This window comes from Oncorhynchus mykiss, chromosome 9 (assembly GCF_057628025.1).
Source record: "Oncorhynchus mykiss isolate SJ-2025 chromosome 9, ASM5762802v1, whole genome shotgun sequence".
In the NCBI taxonomy this organism is placed as follows: domain Eukaryota; kingdom Metazoa; phylum Chordata; class Actinopteri; order Salmoniformes; family Salmonidae; genus Oncorhynchus; species Oncorhynchus mykiss.
Genome location: NC_143030.1, coordinates 2660001 through 2686500, shown reverse-complemented (window position 1 = coordinate 2686500; position 26500 = coordinate 2660001). Strand labels below are relative to the sequence as shown.

At 43.1% G+C, this 26500-nt stretch overlaps 1 protein-coding gene across 8 annotated transcripts in view; it reads left to right on the top strand.

The window, feature by feature from the left end:
* The window catches only part of LOC110494899 (disks large homolog 4), a 121800-nt gene that overhangs the window by 58965 nt on the left and 36335 nt on the right, over positions 1-26500 (top strand). For 4 of the 8 annotated variants that reach the window (XM_090183280.1, XM_090183281.1, XM_036987003.2 and 1 more), the window contains one exon: positions 16218-16343. The exons of 2 other annotated variants lie outside the window; for them this stretch is intronic. In XM_090183280.1, the coding sequence (XP_090039406.1) occupies positions 16218-16343 (126 nt within the window). Of the gene's footprint in view, positions 1-16217; positions 16344-25206; positions 26029-26500 lie in introns of those variants that run through there. 2 more of the 8 variants (XM_090183283.1, XM_036987004.2) reach the window with 2 other exon arrangements.

The window sequence follows — 26500 nt, the reverse complement described above, 5'->3', positions numbered from 1 at the left end:
GTGTGTGTGTGTGTCTCTGCATGTATGTGTGTGAGAGGGGGTTAATAACCCTTCTCCCATCCTCTCTTTAATGTTTCTCTCTACCTTTCATTCCGCACCACATCGCTCATTTCCTGCTGGATTCAGCTGTGTGTGTACTGCTAGCTTTACGGTAACATTCTGTACTACTAGCTTTACGGTAACATCATGTACAACTAGCTTTACGGTAACATTATGTACAACTAGCTTTACGGTAACATTATGTACTACTAGCTTTACGGTAACATCATGTACTACTAGCTTTACGGTAACATGCTGTACTACTAGCTTTACGGTAACATTATGTACAACTATCTTTACTGTAATATTATGTACTACTAGCTTTACGGTAACATCATGTACTACTAGCTTTACGGTAACATTCTGTACTACTAGCTTTACGGTAACATTCTGTACTACTAGCTTTACGGTAACATTATGTACAACTAGCTTTACGGTAACATTATGTACTACTAGCTTTACGGTAACATCATGTACTACTAGCTTTACGGTAAAATCATGTACTACTAGCTTTACGGTAACATCATGTACTACTAGCTTTACGGTAACATTCTGTACTACTAGCTTTACGGTAACATTCTGTACTACTAGCTTTACGGTAACATCATGTACTACTAGATTTACGGTAACATTATGTACAACTAGCTTTACGGTAACATTATGTACTACTAGCTTTACGGTAACATCATGTACTACTAGCTTTACGGTAACATTATGACCTACTAGCTTTACGGTAACATCATGTACTACTAGCTTTACAGTAACATTATGTACTACTAGCTTTACGGTAACATTATGTACTACTAGCTTTACAGTAACATCATGTACTACTAGCTTTACAGTAACATCATGTACTACTAGCTTTACAGTAACATCATGTACTACTAGCTTTACGGTAACATTCTGTACTACTAGCTTTACGGTTCATCATGTACTACTAGCTTTACGGTAACATCATATACTACTAGCTTTACGGTAACATCATGTACCACTAACTTTACGGTAACATTATGACCTACTAGCTTTAAGGTAACATCATGTACTACTAGCTTTACGGTAACATTATATACCACTAGCTTTACGGTAACATTATGTACTACTAACTTTACGGTAACATCATGTACTACTAGCTTTACAGTAACATCATGTAATATTAGCTTTACGGTAACATTCTGTACTACTAGCTTTACGGTAACATCATGTACTACTAGCTTTACGGTAACATTATATACCACTAGCTTTACGGTAACATTATGTACTACTAACTTTACGGTAACATTATGTACTACTAGCTTTACGGTAACATCATGTACTACTAGCTTTACGGTAACATGCTGTACTACTAGCTTTACGGTAACATTATGTACAACTATCTTTACTGTAATATTATGTACTACTAGCTTTACGGTAACATCATGTACTACTAGCTTTACGGTAACATTCTGTACTACTAGCTTTACGGTAACATTCTGTACTACTAGCTTTACGGTAACATTATGTACAACTAGCTTTACGGTAACATTATGTACTACTAGCTTTACGGTAACATCATGTACTACTAGCTTTACGGTAAAATCATGTACTACTAGCTTTACGGTAACATCATGTACTACTAGCTTTACGGTAACATTCTGTACTACTAGCTTTACGGTAACATTCTGTACTACTAGCTTTACGGTAACATCATGTACTACTAGATTTACGGTAACATTATGTACAACTAGCTTTACGGTAACATTATGTACTACTAGCTTTACGGTAACATCATGTACTACTAGCTTTACGGTAACATTATGACCTACTAGCTTTACGGTAACATCATGTACTACTAGCTTTACAGTAACATTATGTACTACTAGCTTTACGGTAACATTATGTACTACTAGCTTTACAGTAACATCATGTACTACTAGCTTTACAGTAACATCATGTACTACGAGCTTTACAGTAACATCATGTACTACTAGCTTTACGGTAACATTCTGTACTACTAGCTTTACGGTTCATCATGTACTACTAGCTTTACGGTAACATCATATACTACTAGCTTTACGGTAACATCATGTACCACTAACTTTACGGTAACATTATGACCTACTAGCTTTAAGGTAACATCATGTACTACTAGCTTTACGGTAACATTATATACCACTAGCTTTACGGTAACATTATGTACTACTAACTTTACGGTAACATCATGTACTACTAGCTTTACAGTAACATCATGTAATATTAGCTTTACGGTAACATTCTGTACTACTAGCTTTACGGTAACATCATGTACTACTAGCTTTACGGTAACATTATATACCACTAGCTTTACGGTAACATTATGTACTACTAACTTTACGGTAACATCATGTACTACTAGCTTTACAGTAACATCATGTAATATTAGCTTTACGGTAACATTCTGTACTACTAGCTTTACGGTAACATCATGTACTACTAGCTTTATGATAACATAATATACTACTAGCTTTACAGTAACATTATGACATACTAGCTTTAAGGTAACATCATATACTACTAGCTTTACGGTAACATCATGTACCACTAGCTTAACATTCACAGTCTGTAATACTAGCTTTACAGTAACATCATGTATGACTAGCTTTACGGTAACATCTTGTACTACTAGCTTTACAGTAACATCATGTACTACTAGCTTTATGGTAACATCATGCACTACTAGCTTTATGGTAACATCATGTACTACTTGCTTTACGGTACCATCATGTACTACTAACTTAACATTCACAGTCTGTAATACTAGCTTTACAGTAACATTATGTACTACTAGCTAAACTGTAACATCATGTACTGCTAGCTTTACATTAACAGTCTGTAATACTAGCTTTACGGTAACAGTCTGTAATACTAGCTTTACGGTAACATTATGTACTACTTACTTCACATAAACAGTCTGTAGTGCTAGCTTTACGGTAACATTATGTACTACTAACTTTACATAAACAGTCTGTAGTGCTAGCTTTATGGTAACAGTCCGTACTACTAGCTTTACGGTAACATCATGTACTACTAGCTTTACGGGAACATCATGTACTACTAGGTTTACGGTAACATCATGTACTACTGGCTTTACGGTAACATCATGTACTACTAGCTTTACATTAACAGTCTGTAATACTAGCTTTACGGTAACATTATGTACTACTAGCTAAACTGTAACATCATGTACTGCTAGCTTTACATTAACAGTCTGTAATACTAGCTTTGCGGTAACATCATGTACCACTAGATTTACGGTAACATCATGTACTACTAGTGTTACGGTAACATCATGTACCACTAGCTTAACATTCACAGTCTGTAATACTAGCTTTACAGTAACATTATGTACTACTAGCTAAACTGTAACAGCATGTACTACTAGCTTTACAGTAACATCATGTATGACTAGCTTTACGGTAACATCTTGTACTACTAGCTTTACAGTAACATCATGTACTACTAGCTTTATGGTAACATCATGCACTACTAGCTTTATGGTAACATCATGTACTACTTGCTTTACGGTACCATCATGTACTACTAACTTAACATTCACAGTCTGTAATACTAGCTTTACAGTAACATTATGTACTACTAGCTAAACTGTAACATCATGTACTGCTAGCTTTACATTTACAGTCTGTACTGCTAGCTTTACGGTAACAGTCTGTACTACTAGCTTTACGGTAACATTATGTACTACTAACTTTACATTAACAGTCTGTACTACTAGCTTTATATTAACAGTCTGTAGTGCTATCTTTATATTCTGTACTGCTAGCTTTACTGTAACATCATGTACTACTAGCTTTACAGTAACATTATGTACTACTAGCTAAACTGTATCATCATGTACTGCTAGCTTTACATTAACAGTCTGTAATACTAGCTTTACGGTAACAGTCTGTAATACTAGCTTTACGGTAACATTATGTACTACTTACTTCACATAAACAGTCTGTAGTGCTAGCTTTACGGTAACATTATGTACTACTAACTTTACATAAACAGTCTGTAGTGCTAGCTTTATGGTAACAGTCCGTACTACTAGCTTTACGGTAACATCATGTACTACTAGCTTTACGGGAACATCATGTACTACTAGGTTTACGGTAACATCATGTACTACTGGCTTTACGGTAACATCATGTACTACTAGCTTTACATTAACAGTCTGTAATACTAGCTTTACGGTAACATTATGTACTACTAGCTAATCTGTAACATCATGTACTGCTAGCTTTACATTTACAGTCTGTACTGCTAGCTTTACGGTAACAGTCTGTACTACTAGCTTTACGGTAACATTATGTACTACTAACTTTACATTAACAGTCTGTACTACTAGCTTTATATTAACAGTCTGTACTGCTATCTTTACATTCTGTACTGCTAGCTTTACTGTAACATCATGTACTACTAGCTTTACAGTAACATTATGTACTACTAGCTAAACTGTATCATCATGTACTGCTAGCTTTACATTAACAGTCTGTAATACTAGCTTTACGGTAACAGTCTGTAATACTAGCTTTACGGTAACATTATGTACTACTTACTTCACATAAACAGTCTGTAGTGCTAGCTTTACGGTAACATTATGTACTACTAACTTTACATAAACAGTCTGTAGTGCTAGCTTTATGGTAACAGTCCGTACTACTAGCTTTACGGTAACATCATGTACTACTAGCTTTACGGGAACATCATGTACTACTAGGTTTACGGTAACATCATGTACTACTGGCTTTACGGTAACATTATGTACTACTAGCTAAACTGTAACATCATGTACTGCTAGCTTTACATTAACAGTCTGTAATACTAGCTTTGCGGTAACATCATGTACCACTAGATTTACGGTAACATCATGTACTACTAGCGTTACGGTAACATCATGTACCACTAGCTTAACATTCACAGTCTGTAATACTAGCTTTACAGTAACATTATGTACTACTAGCTAAACTGTAACAGCATGTACTACTAGCTTTACAGTAACATCATGTATGACTAGCTTTACGGTAACATCTTGTACTACTAGCTTTATGGTAACATCATGCACTACTAGCTTTATGGTAACATCATGTACTACTTGCTTTACGGTACCATCATGTACTACTAACTTAACATTCACAGTCTGTAATACTAGCTTTACAGTAACATTATGTACTACTAGCTAAACTGTAACATCATGTACTGCTAGCTTTACATTTACAGTCTGTACTGCTAGCTTTACGGTAACAGTCTGTACTACTAGCTTTACGGTAACATTATGTACTACTAACTTTACATTAACAGTCTGTACTACTAGCTTTATATTAACAGTCTGTACTGCTATCTTTATATTCTGTACTGCTAGCTTTACTGTAACATCATGTACTACTAGCTTTACAGTAACATGATGTACTACTAGCTAAACTGTATCATCATGTACTGCTAGCTTTACATTAACAGTCTGTAATACTAGCTTTACGGTAACAGTCTGTAATACTAGCTTTACGGTAACATTATGTACTACTTACTTCACATAAACAGTCTGTAGTGCTAGCTTTACGGTAACATTATGTACTACTAACTTTACATAAACAGTCTGTAGTGCTAGCTTTATGGTAACAGTCCGTACTACTAGCTTTACGGTAACATCATGTACTACTAGCTTTACGGGAACATCATGTACTACTAGGTTTACGGTAACATCATGTACTACTGGCTTTACGGTAACATCATGTACTACTAGCTTTACATTAACAGTCTGTAATACTAGCTTTACGGTAACATTATGTACTACTAGCTAAACTGTAACATCATGTACTGCTAGCTTTACATTAACAGTCTGTAATACTAGCTTTACGGTAACATCATGTACCACTAGATTTACGGTAACATCATGTACTACTAGCGTTACGGTAACATCATGTACTACTAACTTTACATTAACAGTCTGTACTACTCAAATCAAATTTATTTATATAGTCCTTCGTACATCAGCTTTATCTCAAAGTGCTGTACAGAAACCCAGCCTAAAACCCCAAACAGCAAGCAATATGCAGGTGTAGAAGCACGATGGCTAGGAAAAACTCCCTAGAAAGGCCAAAACCTAGGAAGAAACCTAGAGAGGAACCAGGCTATGTGGGGTGGCCAGTCCTCTTCTGGCTGTGCCGGGTGGAGATTATAACAGAACATGGCCACTACTAGCTTTACGGTAACATCATGTACTACTAACTTTACATTAACAGTCTGTACTGCTAGCTTTACGGTAACATCATCTACTAATATCTTTATATCAACAGTATGTACTACTAGCTTTATATTAACAGTCTGTACTGCTAACTTTACATTCTGTACTGCTAGCTTTACGGTAACATCATGTACTACTAGCTTTACAGTAACATTATGTACTACTAGCTAAACTGTAACATCATGTACTGCTAGCTTTACATTAACAGTCTGTAATACTAGCTTTACGGCAACATTCTGTACTACCAGCTTTATGGTAACAGTCTTTACTGCTAGGTTTACGATAACAGTCTGTACTACTAGCTTTACGGTAACATTATGTACTACTAACTTGACATTAACAGTCTGTACTGCTAGCTTTACGGTAACATTATGTACTACTAACTTGACATTAACAGTCTGTACTGCTAGCTTTATGGTAACATTATGTACTACTAACTTTACATAAACAGTCTGTACTGCTAGCTTTACGGTAACATCATGTACCACTAGATTTACGGTAACATCATGTACCACTAGATTTACGGTAACATCATGTACTACTAGCTTTACGGTAACATTATGTACTACTAGCTTTACGGTAACATCATGTACTACTAGCTCCAACGATGGGCCACAGTCCGGAACCTCCAACGACGGGCCACAGTCCGGAACTTCCAACGACGGGCCACAGTCCGGAACCTCCAACGACGGGCCACAGTCCGGAACCTCCAACGACGGGCCTCAGTCCAGAACCCCAAACGACGGGCCACAGTCCGGAGCCTCCAGCGACGATCCCCAGTCCGGAGCCGCCAGCGACAATCCCCAGGCCAGAGCCTCCCGCAACAATCCCCAGTCCGGGGTCTCCGGCGATGGTCCCCAGTCCTGGGTCTCCGGCGACGGTCCCCAGTCCGGGGTCTCCGGCAACGGTCCCCAGTCCGGGGTCTCCGGAGAAGGTCCCCAGTCCGGGGTCTCCGGAGAAGGTCCCCAGTCCGGGGTCTCCGGAGAAGGTCCCCAGTCCAGAGCCTCCGGCCATGATCCATGGTCTGGTTCTACAAAGACGGAGTGATCAGTGTAAAGAGGGGGGGGGGGGGTGGTGTCCAGAACCAGAGCCGCCACTGAGGGAAGATGCCCACCCAGACCCTCCCTGAAAGGTTCAGGTTCACGGCCGGGAGTCCGCACCTTTGGGGGGGGGGGGGGGGGGGGGGGGTACTGTCACACTCTGACCTTAGATATCGCTGTTTTCTTTATATTTTGGTTAGGTCAGGGTGTGATGAGGGTGGGTATGCTAGTTTTTGTATTGTCTAGGGTTTTTGTATTGTCTAGGGTTTTTGTATGTCTAGGGGTTTTGAAGGTCTAGGTAATATGTATGTCTATGGTGGCCTGGTATGGTTCCCAATCAGAGGCAGCTGTTTATCATATGATTGGGGATCATGTTTAGGTAGCCATTTTCCCTTTTGTGTTTGTGGGTTCTTGTTCTATGTTTAGTTGCCTGTCTGTACTCTTAGAACAGCTTCACGGTTTGTTTTGTTGTTTTGTTAGTTAGTTCAGTGTTCTTTCTTTAATAAAAGAGTGTTCTGGGCCATTATGACAGTTGTGCTGTAGTCCTACTGTAGTTCTGCTCCTCGGTGATCTGGGCCATTATGACAGTTGTACTGTAGTTCTGCTCCTCAGTGATATGGGCCATTATGACAGTTGTAGTGTAGTTCTGCTCCTCAGTGATATGGGCCATTATGACAGTTGTACTGTAGTTCTGCTCCTCAGTGATAAAGGCCATTATGACAGTTGTACTGTAGTTCTGCTCCTCAGTGATATGGGCCATTATGACAGTTGTACTGTAGTCTTGCTCCTCAGTGTTCGGGGCCATTATGACAGTTGTACTGTAGTTCTGCTCCTCAGTGTTCTATGCCATTATGATAGTTGTACTGTAGTCCTGCTCCTCAGTGTTCTAGGCCATTATGACAGTTGTACTGTAGTCCTACTGTAGTTCTGCTCCTCAGTGTTCTAGGCCATTATGACAGTTGTACTGTAGTTCTCCTCCTCGGTGTTCTAGGACATTATGACAGTTATGCTATAGTTCTGCTCCTCAGTGTTCTGGGCCATTATGACAGTTGTACTGTAGTTCTGCTCCTCAGTGTTCTAGGCCATTATGACAGTTGTACTGTAGTTCTGCTCCTCAGTGTTCTAGGCCATTATGACAGTTGTGCTGTAGTCCTACTGTAGTCCTGCTCCTCAGTGTTCTAGGCCATTATGACAGTTGTACTGTAGTTCTGCTCCTCAGTGTTCTAGGCCATTATGACAGTTGTACTGTAGTTCTGCTCCTCAGTGTTCTAGGCCATTATGACAGTTGTACTGTAGTCCTACTGTAGTTCTGCTCCTCAGTGTTCTAGGCCATTATGACAGTTGTACTGTAGTTCTGCTCCTCAGTGTTCTAGGACATTATGACAGTTGTACTGTAGTCCTGCTCCTCAGTGTTCTAGGCCATTATGACAGTTGTACTGTAGTTCTGCTCCTCAGTGTTCTAGGACATTATGACAGTTGTGCTGTAGTTCTGCTCCTCAGTGTTCTAGGCCATTATGACAGTTGTACTGTAGTTCTGCTCCTCAGTTTTCTAGGACATTATGACAGTTGTGCTGTAGTTCTGCTCCTCAGTGTTCTAGGCCATTATGACAGTTGTACTGTAGTTCTGCTCCTCAGTTTTCTAGGACATTATGACAGTTGTGCTGTAGTTCTGCTCCTCAGTGTTCTGGGCCATTATGACAGTTGTACTGTAGTCCTGCTCCTCAGTGTTCTAGGACATTATGACAGTTGTGCTGTAGTCCTGCTCCTCAGTGTTCTAGGCCATTTTGACAGTTGTACTGTAGTCCTGCTCCTCAGTGTTCTGGGCCATTATGACAGATGTACTGTAGTTCTGCTCCTCAGTGTTCTGGGCCATTATGACAGTTGTACTGTAGTCCTGCTCCTCAGTGTTCTAGGCCATTTTGACAGTTGTACTGTAGTCCTGCTCCTCAGTGTTCTGGGCCATTATGACAGTTGTGCTGTAGTTCTGCTCCTCAGTGTTCTAGGCCATTTTGACAGTTGTACTGTAGTCCTGCTCCTCAGTGATCTGGGCCATTGTGACAGTTGTGCTGTAGTTCTGCTCCTCAGTGTTCTAGGCCATTATGACAGTTGTACTGTAGTTCTGCTCCTCAGTGTTCTAGGCCATTATGACAGTTGTACTGTAGTCCTACTGTAGTTCTGCTCCTCAGTGTTCTAGGCCATTATGACAGTTGTGCTGTAGTTCTGCTCCTCAGTGTTCTAGGCCATTATGACAGATGTACTGTAGTTCTGCTCCTCTGTGATCTGGGCCATTATGACAGTTGTATTGTAGTTCTGCTCCTCAGTGTTCTAGGCCATTATGACAGATGTACTGTAGTCCTACTGTAGTTCTGCTCCTCTGTGATCTGGGCCATTATGACAGTTGTACTGTAGTCCTGCCCCTCAGTGTTCTAGGCCATTATGACAGTTTTACTGTAGTTCTGCTCCTCAGTGTTCTAGGCCATTATGACAGTTGTGCTGTAGTTCTGCTCCTCAGTGTTCTAGGCCATTTTGACAGTTGTACTGTAGTCCTGCTCCTCAGTGATCTGGGCCATTGTGACAGTTGTGCTGTAGTTCTGCTCCTCAGTGTTCTAGGCCATTATGACAGATGTACTGTAGTCCTACTGTAGTTCTGCTCCTCTGTGATCTGGGCCATTATGACAGTTGTACTGTAGTCCTGCTCCTCAGTGTTCTAGGACATTATGACAGTTGTACTGTAGCCCTGCTCCTCAGTGTTCTAGGCCATTATGACAGATGTACTGTAGTCCTACTGTAGTTCTGCTCCTCAGTGTTCGAGGCCATTATGACAGTTGTACTGTAGTCCTGCTCCTCAGTGATCTGGGCCATTATGACAGTTGTGCTGTAGTTCTGCTCCTCAGTGTTCTAGGCCATTATGACAGTTGTGCTGTAGTTCTGCTCCTCAGTGTTCTAGGCCATTATGACAGTTGTACTGTAGTTCTGCTCCTCAGTGTTCTAGGCCATTTTGACAGTTGTACTGTAGTCCTGCTCCTCAGTGTTCTGGGCCATTATGACAGTTGTGCTGTAGTTCTGCTCCTCAGTGTTCTAGGCCATTTTGACAGTTGTACTGTAGTCCTGCTCCTCAGTGATCTGGGCCATTATGACAGTTGTGCTGTAGTTCTGCTCCTCAGTGTTCTAGGCCATTATGACAGTTGTACTGTAGTTCTGCTCCTCAGTGTTCTAGGCCATTATGACAGTTGTACTGTAGTCCTACTGTAGTTCTGCTCCTCAGTGTTCTAGGCCATTATGACAGATGTACTGTAGTTCTGCTCCTCAGTGTTCTGGGCCATTATGACAGTTGTACTGTAGTCCTGCTCCTCAGTGTTCTGGGCCATTATGACAGTTGTACTGTAGTTCTGCTCCTCTGTGATCTGGGCCATTATGACAGTTGTATTGTAGTTCTGCTCCTCAGTGTTCTAGGCCATTATGACAGATGTACTGTAGTTCTGCTCCTCTGTGATCTGGGCCATTATGACAGTTGTACTGTAGTTCTGCTCCTCAGTGTTCTAGGCCATTATGACAGTTGTACTGTAGTCCTGCCCCTCAGTGTTCTAGGCCATTATGACAGTTGTGCTGTAGTTCTGCTCCTCAGTGTTCTAGGCCATTATGACAGTTGTACTGTAGTTCTGCTCCTCAGTGTTCTAGGCCATTATGACAGTTGTACTGTAGTCCTACTGTAGTCCTGCTCTTCAGTGTTCTAGGCCATTATGACAGTTGTGCTGTAGTTCTGCTCCTCAGTGTTCTAGGCCATTATGACAGATGTACTGTAGTCCTACTGTAGTTCTGCTCCTCAGTGTTCTAGGCCATTATGACAGATGTACTGTAGTCCTACTGTAGTTCTGCTCCTCTGTGATCTAGGCCATTATGACAGTTGTGCCTTAGTTCTGCTCCTCAGTGTTCTAGGCCATTATGACAGATGTACTGTAGTCCTACTGTAGTTCTGCTCCTCAGTGTTCTAGGCCATTATGACAGATGTACTGTAGTCCTACTGTAGTTCTGCTCCTCTGTGATCTGGGCCATTATGACAGTTGTGCTGTAGTTCTGCCCCTCAGTGTTCTATGCCATTATGATAGTTGTACTGTAGTCCTGCTCCTCAGTGTTCTAGGCCATTATGACAGATGTACTGTAGTCCTACTGTAGTTCTGCTCCTCAGTGTTCTAGGCCATTATGACAGTTGTGCTGTAGTTCTGCTCCTCAGTGTTCTAGGCCATTATGACAGTTGTACTGTAGTTCTGCTCCTCAGTGTTCTAGGCCATTATGACAGTTGTATTGTAGTTCTGCTCCTCAGTGTTCTAGGCCATTATGACAGTTGTACTGTAGTTCTCCTCCTCAGTGTTCTAGGACATTATGACAGTTATGCTATAGTTCTGCTCCTCAGTGTTCTGGGCCATTATGACAGTTGTACTGTAGTCCTGCTCCTCAGTGTTCTAGGCCATTATGACAGTTGTACTGTAGTTCTGCTCCTCAGTGTTCTAGGCCATTATGACAGTTGTACTGTAGTCCTACTGTAGTTCTGCTCCTCAGTGTTCTAGGCCATTATGACAGTTGTACTGTAGTCCTGCCCCTCAGTGTTCTGGGCCATTATGACAGTTGTACTGTAGTCCTACTGTAGTTCTGCTCCTCAGTGTTCTAGGCCATTATGACAGTTGTACTGTAGTTCTGCTCCTCAGTGATATGGGCCATTATGACAGTTGTACTGTAGTCCTGCCCCTCAGTGTTCTGGGCCATTATGACAGTTGTACTGTAGTCCTGCCCCTCAGTGTTCTGGGCCATTATGACAGTTGTACTGTAGTTCTGCTCCTCTGTGATCTGGGCCATTATGACAGTTGTACTGTAGTCCTGCTCCTCAGTGTTCTGGGCCATTATGACAGTTGTACTGTAGTTCTGCTCCTCAGTGTTCTGGGCCATTATGACAGTTGTACTGTAGTTCTGCTCCTCAGTGTTCTAGGCCATTATGACAGTTGTACTGTAGTCCTACTGTAGTTCTGCTCCTCAGTGTTCTAGGCCATTATGACAGTTGTATTGTAGTTCTGCTCCTCAGTGTTCTAGGCCATTATGACAGTTGTATTGTAGTTCTGCTCCTCAGTGTTCTAGGCCATTATGACAGTTGTACTGTAGTCCTACTGTAGTTCTGCTCCTCAGTGTTCTAGGCCATTATGACAGTTGTGCTGTTGTCCTGCTCCTCAGTGTTCTAGGCCATTATGAGAGTTGTGCTGTAGTTCTTCCCCTCATTGTTCTAGGCCATTATGACAGTTGTGCTGTAGTCCTGCTCCTCAGTGTTCTAGGCCATTATGACAGTTGTACTGTAGTCCTGCTCCTCAGTGTTCTAGGCCATTATGACAGTTGTATTGTAGTTCTGCTCCTCAGTGTTCTAGGCCATTATGACAGTTGTACTGTAGTCTTGCTCCTCAGTGTTCTAGGCCATTATGACAGTTGTACTGTAGTCCTACTGTAGTCCTGCTCCTCAGTGTTCTAGGCCATTATGACAGTTGTACTGTAGTTCTGCTCCTCAGTGTTCTAGGCCATTATGACAGTTGTACTGTAGTCCTGCTCCTCAGTGTTCTAGGCCATTATGACAGTTGTATTGTAGTTCTGCTCCTCAGTGTTCTAGGCCATTATGACAGTTGTACTGTAGTCTTGCTCCTCAGTGTTCTAGGCCATTATGACAGTTGTACTGTAGTCCTACTGTAGTCCTGCTCCTCAGTGTTCTAGGCCATTATGACAGTTGTACTGTAGTTCTGCTCCTCAGTGTTCTAGGCCATTATGACAGTTGTACTGTAGTCCTGCTCCTCAGTGTTCTAGGCCATTATGACAGTTGTACTGTAGTCCTACTGTAGTCCTGCTCCTCAGTGTTCTAGGCCATTATGACAGTTGTACTGTAGTTCTGCTCCTCAGTGTTCTAGGCCATTATGACAGTTGTACTGTAGTCCTGCTCCTCAGTGTTCTAGGCCATTATGACAGTTGTACTGTAGTTCTGCTCCTCAGTGTTCTAGGCCATTATGACAGTTGTATTGTAGTTCTGCTCCTCAGTGTTCTAGGCCATTATGACAGTTGTACTGTAGTTCTGCTCCTCTGTGATCTGGGCCATTATGACAGTTGTACTGTAGTCCTGCTCCTCAGTGTTCTAGGCCATTATGACAGTTGTACTGTAGTTCTGCTCCTCAGTGTTCTAGGCCATTATGACAGTTGTACTGTAGTCTTGCTCCTCAGTGTTCGGGGCCATTATGACAGTTGTACTGTAGTCCTACTGTAGTTCTGCTCCTCAGTGTTCTAGGCCATTATGATAGTTGTACTGTAGTTCTGCTCCTCAGTGTTCGGGGCCATTATGACAGTTGTACTGTAGTCTTGCTCCTCAGTGTTCTAGGCCATTATGACAGTTGTACTGTAGTCCTACTGTAGTTCTGCTCCTCAGTGTTCTAGGCCATTATGACAGTTGTACTGTAGTTCTGCTCCTCAGTGTTCGGGGCCATTATGATAGTTGTACTGTAGTCTTGCTCCTCAGTGTTCTAGGCCATTACGACAGTTGTACTGTAGTCCTACTGTAGTTCTGCTCCTCAGTGTTCTAGGCCATTATGACAGTTGTACTGTAGTTCTGCTCCTCAGTGTTCGGGGCCATTATGACAGTTGTACTGTAGTCCTGCTCCTCAGTGTTCGGGGCCATTATGACATCACATCATAATGTCTTCATCTCTCCCTGATTCTCAATGAGTCTCTCTCCCCTCCTCTTCTTTAAGTCTCATTATATAGTTCTATCCCCTTCAGTATCACAGTATCAGTCAGTTACCTACAGGGGTGAAAATACCTCACTTTGAGCCTAGATACCTACAGGGGTGATGATACTTCACTTTGGGCCTAGATACCTACAGGGGAAAAGATTCTTCACTTTGGGCCTAGATACCTACAGGGGTGATGATACTTCACTTTGGGCCTAGATACCTACAGGGGAAAAGATTCTTCACTTTGGGCCTAGATACCTACAGGGGTGAAGATACTTCACTTTGGGCCTAGATACCTACAGGGGTGATGATTCTTCACTTTGGGCCTAGATACCTACAGGGGAAAAGATTCTTTACTTTGGGCCTAGATACCTACAGGGGTGATGATTCTTCACTTTGGGCCTAGATACCTACAGGGGAAAAGATTCTTCACTTTGGGCCTAGATACCTACAGGGGTGAAGATACTTCACTTTGGGCCTAGATACCTACAGGGGAAAAGATACTTCACTTTGGGTCTAGATACCTACAGGGGAAAAGATACTTCAATTTGGGCCTAGATACCTACAGGGGAAAAGATACTTCACTTTGGGCCTAGATACCTACAGGGGTGAAGATACTTCACTTTGGGCCTAGATACCTACAGGGGAAAAGATACTTCACTTTGGGCCTAGATACCTACAGGGGAAAAGATACTTCAATTTGGGCCTAGATACCTACAGGGGAAAAGATACTTCACTTTGGGTCTAGATACCTACAGGGAAAAGATACTTCAATTTGGGCCTAGATACCTACAGGGGAAAAGATTATTCACTTTGAGCCTAGATACCTACAGATGTGAAGATACTTCACTTTGAGCCTAGATACCTACAGATGTGAAGATACTTCACTTTGGGCCTAGATACCTACAGAGGTGAAGATTCTTCACTTTGAGCCTAGATACCTACAGAGCTGAAGATACTTTACTTTGGGCCTAGATACCTACAGAGGTGAAGATTCTTCACTTTGAGCCTAGATACCTACAGAGCTGAAGATACTTTACTTTGGGCCTAGATACCTACAGAGGTGAAGATTCTTCACTTTGAGCCTAGATACCTACAGAGCTGAAGATACTTTACTTTGGGCCTAGATACCTACAGAGGTGAAGATTCTTCACTTTGAGCCTAGATACCTACAGAGGTGAAGATTCTTCACTTTGAGCCTAGATACCTACAGAGGTGAAGATTCTTCACTTTGGGCCTAGATACCTACAGAGGTGAAGATTCTTCACTTTGAGCCTAGATACCTACAGAGCTGAAGATACTTCACTTTGGGCCTAGATACCTACAGAGGTGAAGATTCTTCACTTTGAGCCTAGATACCTACAGAGCTGAAGATACTTCACTTTGGGCCTAGATACCTACAGAGGTGAAGATTCTTCACTTTGAGCCTAGATACCTACAGAGGTGAAGATACTTTACTTTGGGCCTAGATACCTACAGAGGTGAAGATTCTTCACTTTGGGCCTAGATACCTACAGAGGTGAAGATTCTTCACTTTGGGCCTAGATACCTACAGAGCTGAAGATTCTTCACTTTGGGCCTAGATACCTACAGAGGTGAAGATACTTTACTTTGGGCCTAGATACCTACAGAGGTAAATATTCTTCACTTTGGGCCTAGATACCTACAGAGCTGAAGATTCTTCACTTTGGGCCTAGATACCTACAGAGGTGAAGATTCTTCACTTTGAGCCTAGATACCTACAGAGGTGAAGATTCTTCACTTTGAGCCTCGATACCTACAGAGGTGAAGATTCTTCACTTTGAGCCTAGATACCTACAGAGCTGAAGATACTTTACTTTGGGCCTAGATACCTACAAGAAAAATGGCAGAGCTTTCTCTTTCTTTCTCTTTCTCTCTATTTCTTTCTCTCTCTCCTCTCGCTTTCGTTCTCTCTCTCTCTCTGTCTCTCTCTCTTTCTACACCCCCCTCTCTTTTCTCTGCCCTCTCTCATCCCCTCTCTTCTCTGTGTCATCCTCTCTCTCTCTCCTCTCTCCCCTCTGTCATCACCCTCTCCTCTCTCTCTCTCTCTCTCTCTCTCTATCTTCTCTCTCCCTTCTCTCATCGCCCTCTCTTCTCTATCTCTCTCTGTAGAAGTATCGTTACCAGGATGAGGAGACTCCGTCTCTGGACCACAGCCCTGCCCACATGACCTCTAGACGCAGCGGAGAGTTCAACCAATCACAGCTGGACGGATACACACACCTTGCACCCATCACGGTACACACACACACACACACACGTTACACACACACGGTACAGACACACCCACCCTGATATGTGTGTGTCTCTGTAATGTGAGTTATAACAGTGAGTTAGCGCCCCAGTGTGTTGGTAAACATTAACTACGGCTGTGTGTGTTTCAGAACCATGGACAGCTACCAGACAAACAGACCTATATGTGTATGAGAATAAGGGTGGGGGAGGAGTTTGGCTGTGTGTGTATTACCCTGAGGTAGTAAGCACCTCCATCTGCTGAGAGAGAGAGGTAGAGAGAGAGAGAGGTAGAGAGGGAGAGAGAGAGGTAGAGAGAGAGAGAGAGAGAGAGAGAGGGGGGGTAGAGAGAGAGAGAGGTAGAGAGAGAGCGAGATAGAGAGGGAGAGGTAGAGAGAGAGAGAGGTAGAGAGAGAGAGGTAGAGAGAGAGAGAAAGAGAGAGAGAGACAGATGTAGAGAGAGAGAGGTAGAGAGAGAGAGGGAGAGAGAAAGCGAGGTAGAGAGGTAGAGAGAGAGCGTTTGAGAGAGAGGTAGAGAGAGCGAGAGAGAGAGAGAGAGAGAGAGAGAGAGGGGGGGGGTAGAGAGAGAGAGAGGTAGAGAGAGAGCGAGATAGAGAGGTAGAGAGGGAGGTAGAGAGAGGTAGAGAGAGAGAGAGTGGTAGAGAGAGAGAGAGGTAGAGAGAGAGAGGTAGAGAGAGAGAAAAAGAGAGAGAGAGAGACAGATGTAGAGAGAGAGAGGTAGAGAGAGAGAGGGAGAGAGAAAGCGAGGTAGAGAGAGAGCGTTTGAGAGAGAGGTAGAGAGAGCGAGAGAGAGAGAGAGAGAGAGAGAGAGAGAGAGAGAGAGAGAGAGAGAGAGAGAGAGAGAGAGAGAGAGAGAGAGAGAGAGAGAGAGAGAGAAGAATGTGTCTCTTCTAGGAATCTCATGTGTTAATGAATACAGATACACACATAGATACAGATACACACAAACATGAATTAATCTTTTAGCTGAACTATTACCATAGCAACCATGAGGATGTTGGTGACCAGGCAACGGTGCTACCCAGTGAGGGTTTCTGGGAGAGAAGGAAAGAGGGAGGAAAAGAAGAGAGAGAAGAGGTGAATGATGGGGAGAAACAAAATGGTGACATGTAAAGATGAAGTGGCTGCTTCCCACTGAGTGTACGTATGAGCAGTGCATGTGTGTGTGTGTGCCCAGCAAACCAAAATTGGTTCTGTGAAAGTTACAAGAACATCCGTTAGGTCATAAAACAAAAACCGTTCAGTCGTGGTGAGGATTATATGATTTTTGTATAAAACATTTGCCTGAACGTTCCTAGAACACATGTAATCTGTTCTTTAATGGTTCCCAGAACGTCTCATTAGGTTGTGGGAACAGTCTGGTGAGAACGATGTGGGTACATCACAAAATATATGTTCCCAAAACACAAAAACTGACCAATTGTGACGATAATTCTACAAGGTTTATTTTAGGATGCAAAAAACATTCAGTTTATGTTACAAGAGCGTCCTTAGAACACATTTAATCTGTTCTATAAAGTTCCCAGAACACCTTTAATCTGTTCTATAAAGGTTCCCAGAACACCTTTAATCTGTTCTATAAAGGTTCCCAGAACACATTTAATCTGTTCTATAAAGGTTCCCAGAACACCTTTAATCTGTTCTATAAAGGTTCCCAGAACACATTTAATCTGTTATATTAAGGTTCCCAGAACACATTTAATCTGTTATATAAATGTTCCCAGAACACATTTAATCTGTTCTATAAACGTTCCCAGAACACATTTAATCTGTTTTATAAAGGTTCCCAGAACACATTTAATCTGTTATATTAAGGTTCCCAGAACACATTTAATCTGTTATATAAATGTTCCCAGAACACATTTAATCTGTTCTATAAACGTTCCCAGAACACATTTAATCTGTTCTATAAACGTTCCCAGAACACATTTAATCTGTTCTATAAAGGTTCCCAGAACACATTTAATCTGTTCTATAAAGGTTCCCAGAACACCTTTAATCTGTTCTATAAAGGTTCCCAGAACACATTTAATCTGTTCTATAAACGTTCCTAGAACACATTTAATCTGTTCTATAAAGGTTCCCAGAACACATTTAATCTGTTCTATAAACGTTCCCAGAACACATTTAATCTGTTCTATAAAGGTTCCCAGAACACATTTAATCTGTTCTATAAAGGTCCCAGAACACATTTAATCTGTTCTATTAAGGTTCCCAGAACACATTTAATCTGTTCTATAAAGGTTCCCAGAACACATTTAATCTGTTCTATAAAGGTTCCCAGAACACCTTTAATATGTACTATAAAGGTTCCCAGAACACCTTTAATCTGTTCTATAAAGGTTCCCAGAACACATTTAATCTGTTCTATAAAGGTTCCCAGAACACATTTAATCTGTTCTATAAAGGTTCCCAGAACACCTTTAATCTGTTCTATAAAGGTTCCCAGAACACATTTAATCTGTTCTATAAAGGTTCCCAGAACACCTTTAATCTGTTCTATAAAGGTTCCCAGAACACATTTAATCTGTTCTATAAAGGTTCCCAGAACACATTTAATCTGTTCTATAAAGGTTCCCAGAACACATTTAATCTGTTCTATAAAGGTTCCCAGAACACATTTAATCTGTTCTATAAAGGTCCCAGAACACATTTAATCTGTTCTATTAAGGTTCCCAGAACACATTTAATCTGTTCTATAAAGGTTCCCAGAACACATTTAATCTGTTCTATAAAGGTTCCCAGAACACCTTTAATATGTACTATAAAGGTTCCCAGAACACCTTTAATCTGTTCTATAAAGGTTCCCAGAACACATTTAATCTGTTCTATAAAGGTTCCCAGAACACATTTAATCTGTTCTATAAAGGTTCCCAGAACACCTTTAATCTGTTCTATAAAGGTTCCCAGAACACATTTAATCTGTTCTATAAAGGTTCCCAGAACACCTTTAATCTGTTCTATAAAGGTTCCCAGAACACATTTAATCTGTTCTATAAACGTTCCCAGAACACATTTAATCTGTTCTATAAAGGTTCCCAGAACACATTTAATCTGTTCTATAAAGGTTCCCAGAACACCTTTAATCTGTTCTATAAAGGTTCCCAGAACACACCTTTAATCTGTTCTATAAAGGTTCCCAGAATGTTTCATTAGGTTGAACCCGGTCTCAGGCTTGGATAACCCTGGAGGCCCCTTCGGTCTCCACACAGTTGGGTAAAGCTGCTGTTAGTTGTTATACACCCTTTATGTAGAACAACTTCTAGAGCTGAAATTAGATGTTCTGGTCCCTCGTGGTCAGTTCAGAATGAGAATTATGTCTGTTTTTCTCTATGTGTTTTGTCATGTTGAATATTATATGTGTTAGATGTATGCAGGTCTCATATTTAGGTAAAAAAAAAAAAATATATAAATATATATATATATAAAAAATATAATTCGGTTGTTGGAACACTGTGGGTACATTAATATGTTGAAAAATGTGTTGTGTATATTTGTAATGTTTTCAAAATGATATAATTGCCTTAATTCTGCTGGACCCCAAGAGGACAGGAGGATACCTAGCCAGTTGTACAACGGAATGCATTCAAAGAGTAGCAGCAGCTAACGGAGATCCGTAATGAATACAAATACAAATTATAATAAATACTGTAGGTTCCCCAAACACAAAAATGTTCTTGAAATGTTCTCAGGACCTCCAAGACAAAGTTAGATGTTTATTATGTGAACATCAATGGAATATTTTGTTAAACATAAACTGAACTTCGTTAAAAACGTACTTATTTCATTCTTACATTATTAAGAGAATGCCATGTGGAACCTAACTTAAATATTGTACCCGCACTGTTCCCACAACCTAATTACAAGTTATGGGAACCATTAAACAACCACATTTGGTTTGCTGGGAAGACATTAATGGTACATTGTGTTATTACCTGGAAACCTAATGAGAACGTTTGTGGAATGTTCTGAGGTGGTTGATACAGATGATGCACAACATTGTAGTGAACGTTAGGGGAACATTCCAAGGGTATTTCATTTGAAACATTTTTGAACGTTCTGGAAATGTTGCAGGTTTGCTGGGTGTGTTGTAGTGAACTGGAGTAATTATTTTGAGAAAATTCAATTAAAGCTGCAGCGTATTCCCCAAGGCTCTTTCTCTCTTTATATATATCACTCTTTCTTTCTCTTTTTCTCTTTTTCTCTTTCTCTCTCTCTCTCTCTCTCTCTCTCTCTCTCTCTCTTTCTCTTTCTCTCTCTCTCATTATTTTTCTTTTCTCTTTATCTCTCTGTCTATTTATTCCTCCCTCTCTCTCTCTCTCTCTCTACTATAGAATACTGTATAAGCTGAGTGCTGTAGTGTGTCATGTGGTAGTGCAGAGGTTGGTAGAGAGATTAACACAAAGTGTGTTAATGCAGAGGTTGGTAGAGAGGTTAACACTGAGTGTGTTAGTGCAGAGGTTGGTAGAGAGGTTAACACTGAGTGTGTTAGTGCAGAGGTTAACACTGAGTGTGTTAGTGCAGAGGTTGGTAGAGAGGTTAACACTGAGTGTGTTAGTGCAGAGGTTAACACTGAGTGTGTTAGTGCAGAGGTTGGTAGAGAGGTTAACACTGAGTGTGTTAGTGCAGGGGTTAACACTGAGTGTGTTAGTGCAGAGGTTGGTAGAGAGGTTAACACTGGGTGTGTTAGTGCAGAGGTTAACACTGAGTGTGTTAGTGCAGAGGTTGGTAGAGAGGTTAACACTGAGTGTGTTAGTGCAGAGATTGGTAGAGAGGTTAACACTGAGTGTGTTAGTGCAGAGGTTGGTAGAGAGGTTAACACTGAGTGTGTTAGTGCAGAGGTTAACACTGAGTGTGTTAGTGCAGAGGTTGGTAGAGAGGTTAACACTGAGTGTGTTAGTGCAGAGGTTGTTAACACAGTGTGTTAATGCAGAGGTTGGTAACACTGAGTGTGTTAGTGCAGAGGTTAACACTGAGTATGTTAGTACAGGGGTTGGTAGAGAGGTTAACACTGAGTGTGTTAGTGCAGAGGTTAACACTGAGTGTGTTAGTGCAGAGGTTGGTGGAGAGGTTAACACTGAGTGTGTTAGTGCAGAGGTTAACACTGAGTGTGTTAGTGCAGAGGTTGGTAGAGAGGTTAACACTGAGTGTGTTAGTTCAGAGGTTGGTAGAGAGGCTAACACTGAGTGTGTTAGTGCAGAGGTTAACACTGAATGTGTTAGTGCAGAGGTTAACACTGAGTGTGTTAGTGCAGAGGTTAACACTGAGTGTGTTAGTGCAGAGGTTGGTAGAGAGGTTAACACTGAGTGTGTTGGTGCAGAGGTTAACACTGTGTGTGTTAGTGCAGAGGTTAACACTGAGTGTGTTAGTGCAGGGGTTAACACTGAGTGTGTTAGTGCAGAGGTTGGTAGAGAGGCTAACACTGAGTGTGTTAGTGCAGAGGTTAACACTGAGTGTGTTATTGCAGAGGTTGGTAGAGAGGTTAACACTGAGTGTGTTAGTGCAGAGGTTGGTAGAGAGGTTAACACTGAGTGTGTTAGTGCAGAGGTTGGTAGAGAGGCTAACACTGAGTGTGTTAGTGCAGAGGTTAACACTGAATGTGTTAGTGCAGAGGTTAACACTGAGTGTGTTAGTGCAGAGGTTAACACTGAGTGTGTTAGTGCAGAGGTTGGTAGAGAGGTTAACACTGAGTGTGTTGGTGCAGAGGTTAACACTGTGTGTGTTAGTGCAGAGGTTAACACTGAGTGTGTTAGTGCAGGGGTTAACACTGAGTGTGTTAGTGCAGAGGTTGGTAGAGAGGCTAACACTGAGTGTGTTAGTGCAGAGGTTAACACTGAGTGTGTTATTGCAGAGGTTGGTAGAGAGGTTAACACTGAGTGTGTTAGTGCAGAGGTTGGTAGAGAGGTTAACACTGAGTGTGTTAGTGCAGAGGTTAACACTGAGTGTATAATGCAGAGGTTGGTACAGAGGTTAACACTGAGTGTGTTAGTGCAGAGTTTAACACTGAGTTTGTTAGTGCAGAGGTTAACACTGAGTGTGTTAGTACAGAGGTTAACATTGAGTGTGTTAGTGCAGAGGTTAACACTGAGTGTGTTAGTGCAGAGGTTGGTAGAGAGGTTAACACTGAGTGTGTTAGTGCAGAGGTTAACACTGAGTGTGTTAGTGCAGAGGTTAACACTGAGTGTGTTAGTGCAGAGGTTAACACTGAGTGTGTTAGTGCAGAGGTTGGTAGAGAGGTTAACACTGAGTGTGTTAGTGCAGAGGTTAACACTGAGTGTGTTAGTGCAGAGGTTAACACTGAGTGTGTTAGTGCAGAGGTTGGTAGAGAGGTTAACACTGAGTGTGTTGGTGCAGAGGTTAACACTGAGTGTGTTAGTGCAGAGGTTAACACTGAGTGTGTTAGTGCAGAGGTTAACACTGAGTGTGTTAGTGCAGAGGTTGGTAGAGAGGTTAACACTGAGTGTGTTAGTGCAGAGGTTGGTAGAGAGGTTAACACTGAGAGTGTTAGTGCAGAGGTTAACACTGAGAGTGTTAGTGCAGAGGTTAACACTGAGTGTGTTAGTGCAGAGGTTAACACTGAGTGTGTTAGTGCAGAGGTTGGTAGAGAGACTAACTTCTTCTCACATTCACCCTTATGATATATTCCTTTATTCCTTCATTTCCTCTCCTCTCCTCCCCCTCTTCTCTCCTCTCTTTGTGTCTGTCTATTATATCAGTGAATTGATTTAATGTTGTCAGAGGCTGTTACAGGAGCTAGGGAAATCCTTCAGAGAGAAAGAGAGGGAGGGGCAGGGCGAGACAGCTAGCTGAGAACTAGAGAGTCCAGGGACAGAGAGAGGGAGGGAAAGAGTGAGGAGAGAGACTGTGGGGGGGACAGAGAGAGGGAGGGAAAGAGTGAGGAGAGAGACTGTGGGGGGGAGACAGAGAGAAAGCTGACAGAGTGAGGAGAGAGAGAGTGGGGGGGACAGAGTGAGGAGAGAGAGAGTGGGGGGGACAGAGAGAAAGCTGACAGAGAGAGGAGAGAGAGAGTGGGGAGACAGAGAGAAAGCTGACAGAGTGAGGAGAGAGAGAGTGGGGGGGACAGAGAGAAAGCTGACAGAGTGAGGAGAGAGAGTGGGGGGGGGGACAGAGTGAGGAGAGAGAGAGTGGGGGGGGACAGAGAGAAAGCTGAAAGATGTGAGGAGAGAGAGTGGGGGGGGGGGGCAGAGAGAGGAGAGAGAGAGTGGGGGGTGGGCAGAGAGAAAGCTGACAGAGTGAGGAGAGAGTGGGGGGGACAGAGAGAAAGCTGACAGAGTGAGGAGAGAGAGAGTGGGGGAGACAGAGTAAGGAGAGAGAGTGGGGGGGGACAGAGAGAGGAGAGAGAGTGGGGGGACAGAGAGAAAGCTGACAGAGTGAGGAGAGAGAGAGTGGGTGGGACAGAGTGAGGAGAGAGTGGGGGGGACAGAGAGAAGGCTGACAGAGTGAAGAGAGAGAGTGGGGGGGGACAGAGAGAAGGCTGACAGAGTGAGGAGAGAGAGTGGGGGGGACAGAGAGAAGGCTGACAGAGTGAGGAGAGAGAGCGTGTGGGGGGAACAGAGTGAGGAGAGAGAGTGAGGGGGGGACAGAGAGAAAGCTGACAGAGTGAGGAGAGAGAGTGAGGGGGGGGACAGAGAGAAAGCTAACAGAGTGAGGAGAGAGAGAGTGGGGGGGGGACAGAGTGAGAAGAGAGAGAGTCGGGGGGACAGAGAGAAAGCTGACAGATTGAGGAGAGAGAGAGTGGGGGGGGGGACAGAGAGAAAGCTGACAGAATGAGGAGAGAGAGTGGGGGGGGACAGAGAGAAAGCTGACAGAGTGAGGAGAGAGAGTGAGGGGGGGACAGAGAGAAAGCTAACAGAGTAAGTAGAGAGAGAGTGGGGGGGGGACAGAGTGAGGAGAGAGAGAGTCGGGGGACAGAGAGAAAGCTGACAGAGTGAGGAGAGAGAGAGTGGGGGGGGGGGGGGGACAGAGAGAAAGCTGACAGAATGAGGAGAGAGAGTGGGTGGGGACAGAGAGAAAGCTGACAGAGAGAGGAGAGAGAGAGTGGGGGGGACAGAGTGAGGAGAGAGAGAGTGGCGGGGGCAGAGAGAAAGCTGACAGAATGAGGAGAGAGAGTGGGGGGAGACAGAGAGAAAGCTGACAGAGTGAGGAGAGAGAGAGTGGGGGGGGGGGGGACAGAGAGAAAGCTGACAGAATGAGGAGAGAGAGTGGGGGGGAGACAGAGAGAAAGCTGACAGAGTGAGGAGAGAGAGAGTGTGGGGGGGGGACAGAGAGAAAGCTGACAGAATGAGGAGAGAGAGTGGGGGGGACAGAGAGAAAGCTGACAGAGAGAGGAGAGAGAGAGTGGGGGGGACAGAGTGAGGAGAGAGAGAGTGGGGGGGGGACAGAGAGAGGAGAGAGAGAGTGGGGGGGACAGAGAGAAAGCTGACAGAGTGAGGAGAGAGAGAGTGGGGGGGGGACAGAGAGAAAGCTGACAGAGTGAGGAGAGGGAGAGTGGGGGGGGGGACAGAGAGAAAGCTGACAGAGTGAGGAGAGGGAGAGTGGGGGGGGGACAGAGAGAGGAGAGAGAGAGTGGGGGGGACAGAGAGAAAGCTGACAGAGTGAGGAGAGGGAGAGTGGGGGGGGGGACAGAGAGAGGAGAGAGAGAGTGGGGGGGACAGAGAGAAAGCTGACAGAGTGAGGAGAGAGAGAGTGGGGGGGGGGGGGACAGAGAGAAAGCTGACAGAGTGAGGAGAGGGAGAGTGGGGGGGGGGGACAGAGAGAGGAGAGAGAGAGTGGGGGGGACAGAGAGAAGGCTGACAGAGTGAGGAGAGAGAAAGTGGGGGGGGGGGACAGAGAGAAAGCTGACAGAGTGAGGAGAGGGAGAGTGTGTGTGTGGGGGGGGGGGGGGGGGGCAGAGAGGAAGATACATCTCAGTGAGCACCAGATGGAGTGGTAACGTGCACAAGATGAGGAGGAGAGGAGAATAAACCGACCGGAATAGAGATGCAGCCTCGCGGACTGATGAACGGCTAAACGGCTGTGTCAGCTGGTGTTGTCCTTACCGGGAGAATCTAACGTTTACATCACGAGTCCGTCCGTTGACAGACACACGGAAGGAATCTTGCGCTGTGAAGGGAATTATTTCGCCTTCTGACTCCTCTCTCCCCGCGGTCGGTAGAGAAGAGGGGAACTGCATCGAGTCACGACCAACCATGGAGCCGGTTACAGTTCACCGGGACTGTTGTTTGTTTGATTGATTGGAGCTGAAACTCCGATCTACTGAACCGACATTAGACCGGCAGGGTTCGAGAGAAGAGCATTTTAGACTGAATAGTCTACATGGCTCATGGGACTATTCGGTTTAACAGTTTTTAATTAACGTGGTTTTAATTTTTGGGGACCAATCTGTTCCCTCGTGTATCCTCGATTTCAGCTGAATCGGTAGCGCGCGCAGCGTGTTATTTATGTAATATAGAGGATATATATGAACCTCCCCTGCGCGTGCCTCTCCGGGGTTTGTAAGGTGCTATCTTGGTGAGCTGATCTGAGCTCGCGGGGCTCCGGTAAGGCTCCGGTAGGCGGGATGTTTGTGTCGGTGTGGTACGCTAAGAAGATGGGCCGCCGGTTTATTCAAAACGTCAGGAAGGCCAAGAAACAACGACAGCGGATGATGGTAGGAGTAGGTTTGGACCATATTGCCTATAGGAGGTAGTTAGTTTCTGTTAGAGAAGGTTGATGGTTCAATTCCCGCTCTGACTACTACTTCCCTAAATTACTACTACAAGATCATTCTACTAATAATCTCTCCCCGTAGCCTTTCTCTCTATCATCTCTCTCCCTTTCTCCATCCATCCTTCCTTCCCCTCTCTCTCTCTCTCTCTCTCTCTCTCTCTCTCTCAATTAAATTTCAATTTAAGGGGCTTTATTGACATGGAAGACATATGTTAACATTACCAAAGCAAGTGAAATAGATAATAAACAAAAGTGAAATAAACTAAAATGAACAATAGACAATTACAACAATACTGAATGAACACTTATTTTAACTTAATATAATACATCAATAAAAATCCAATTAGCCTTAAAATAAATAATGAAACAATTTGGTTTAAATTATTCAAAAACAAAGTGTTGGAGAAGAAGGT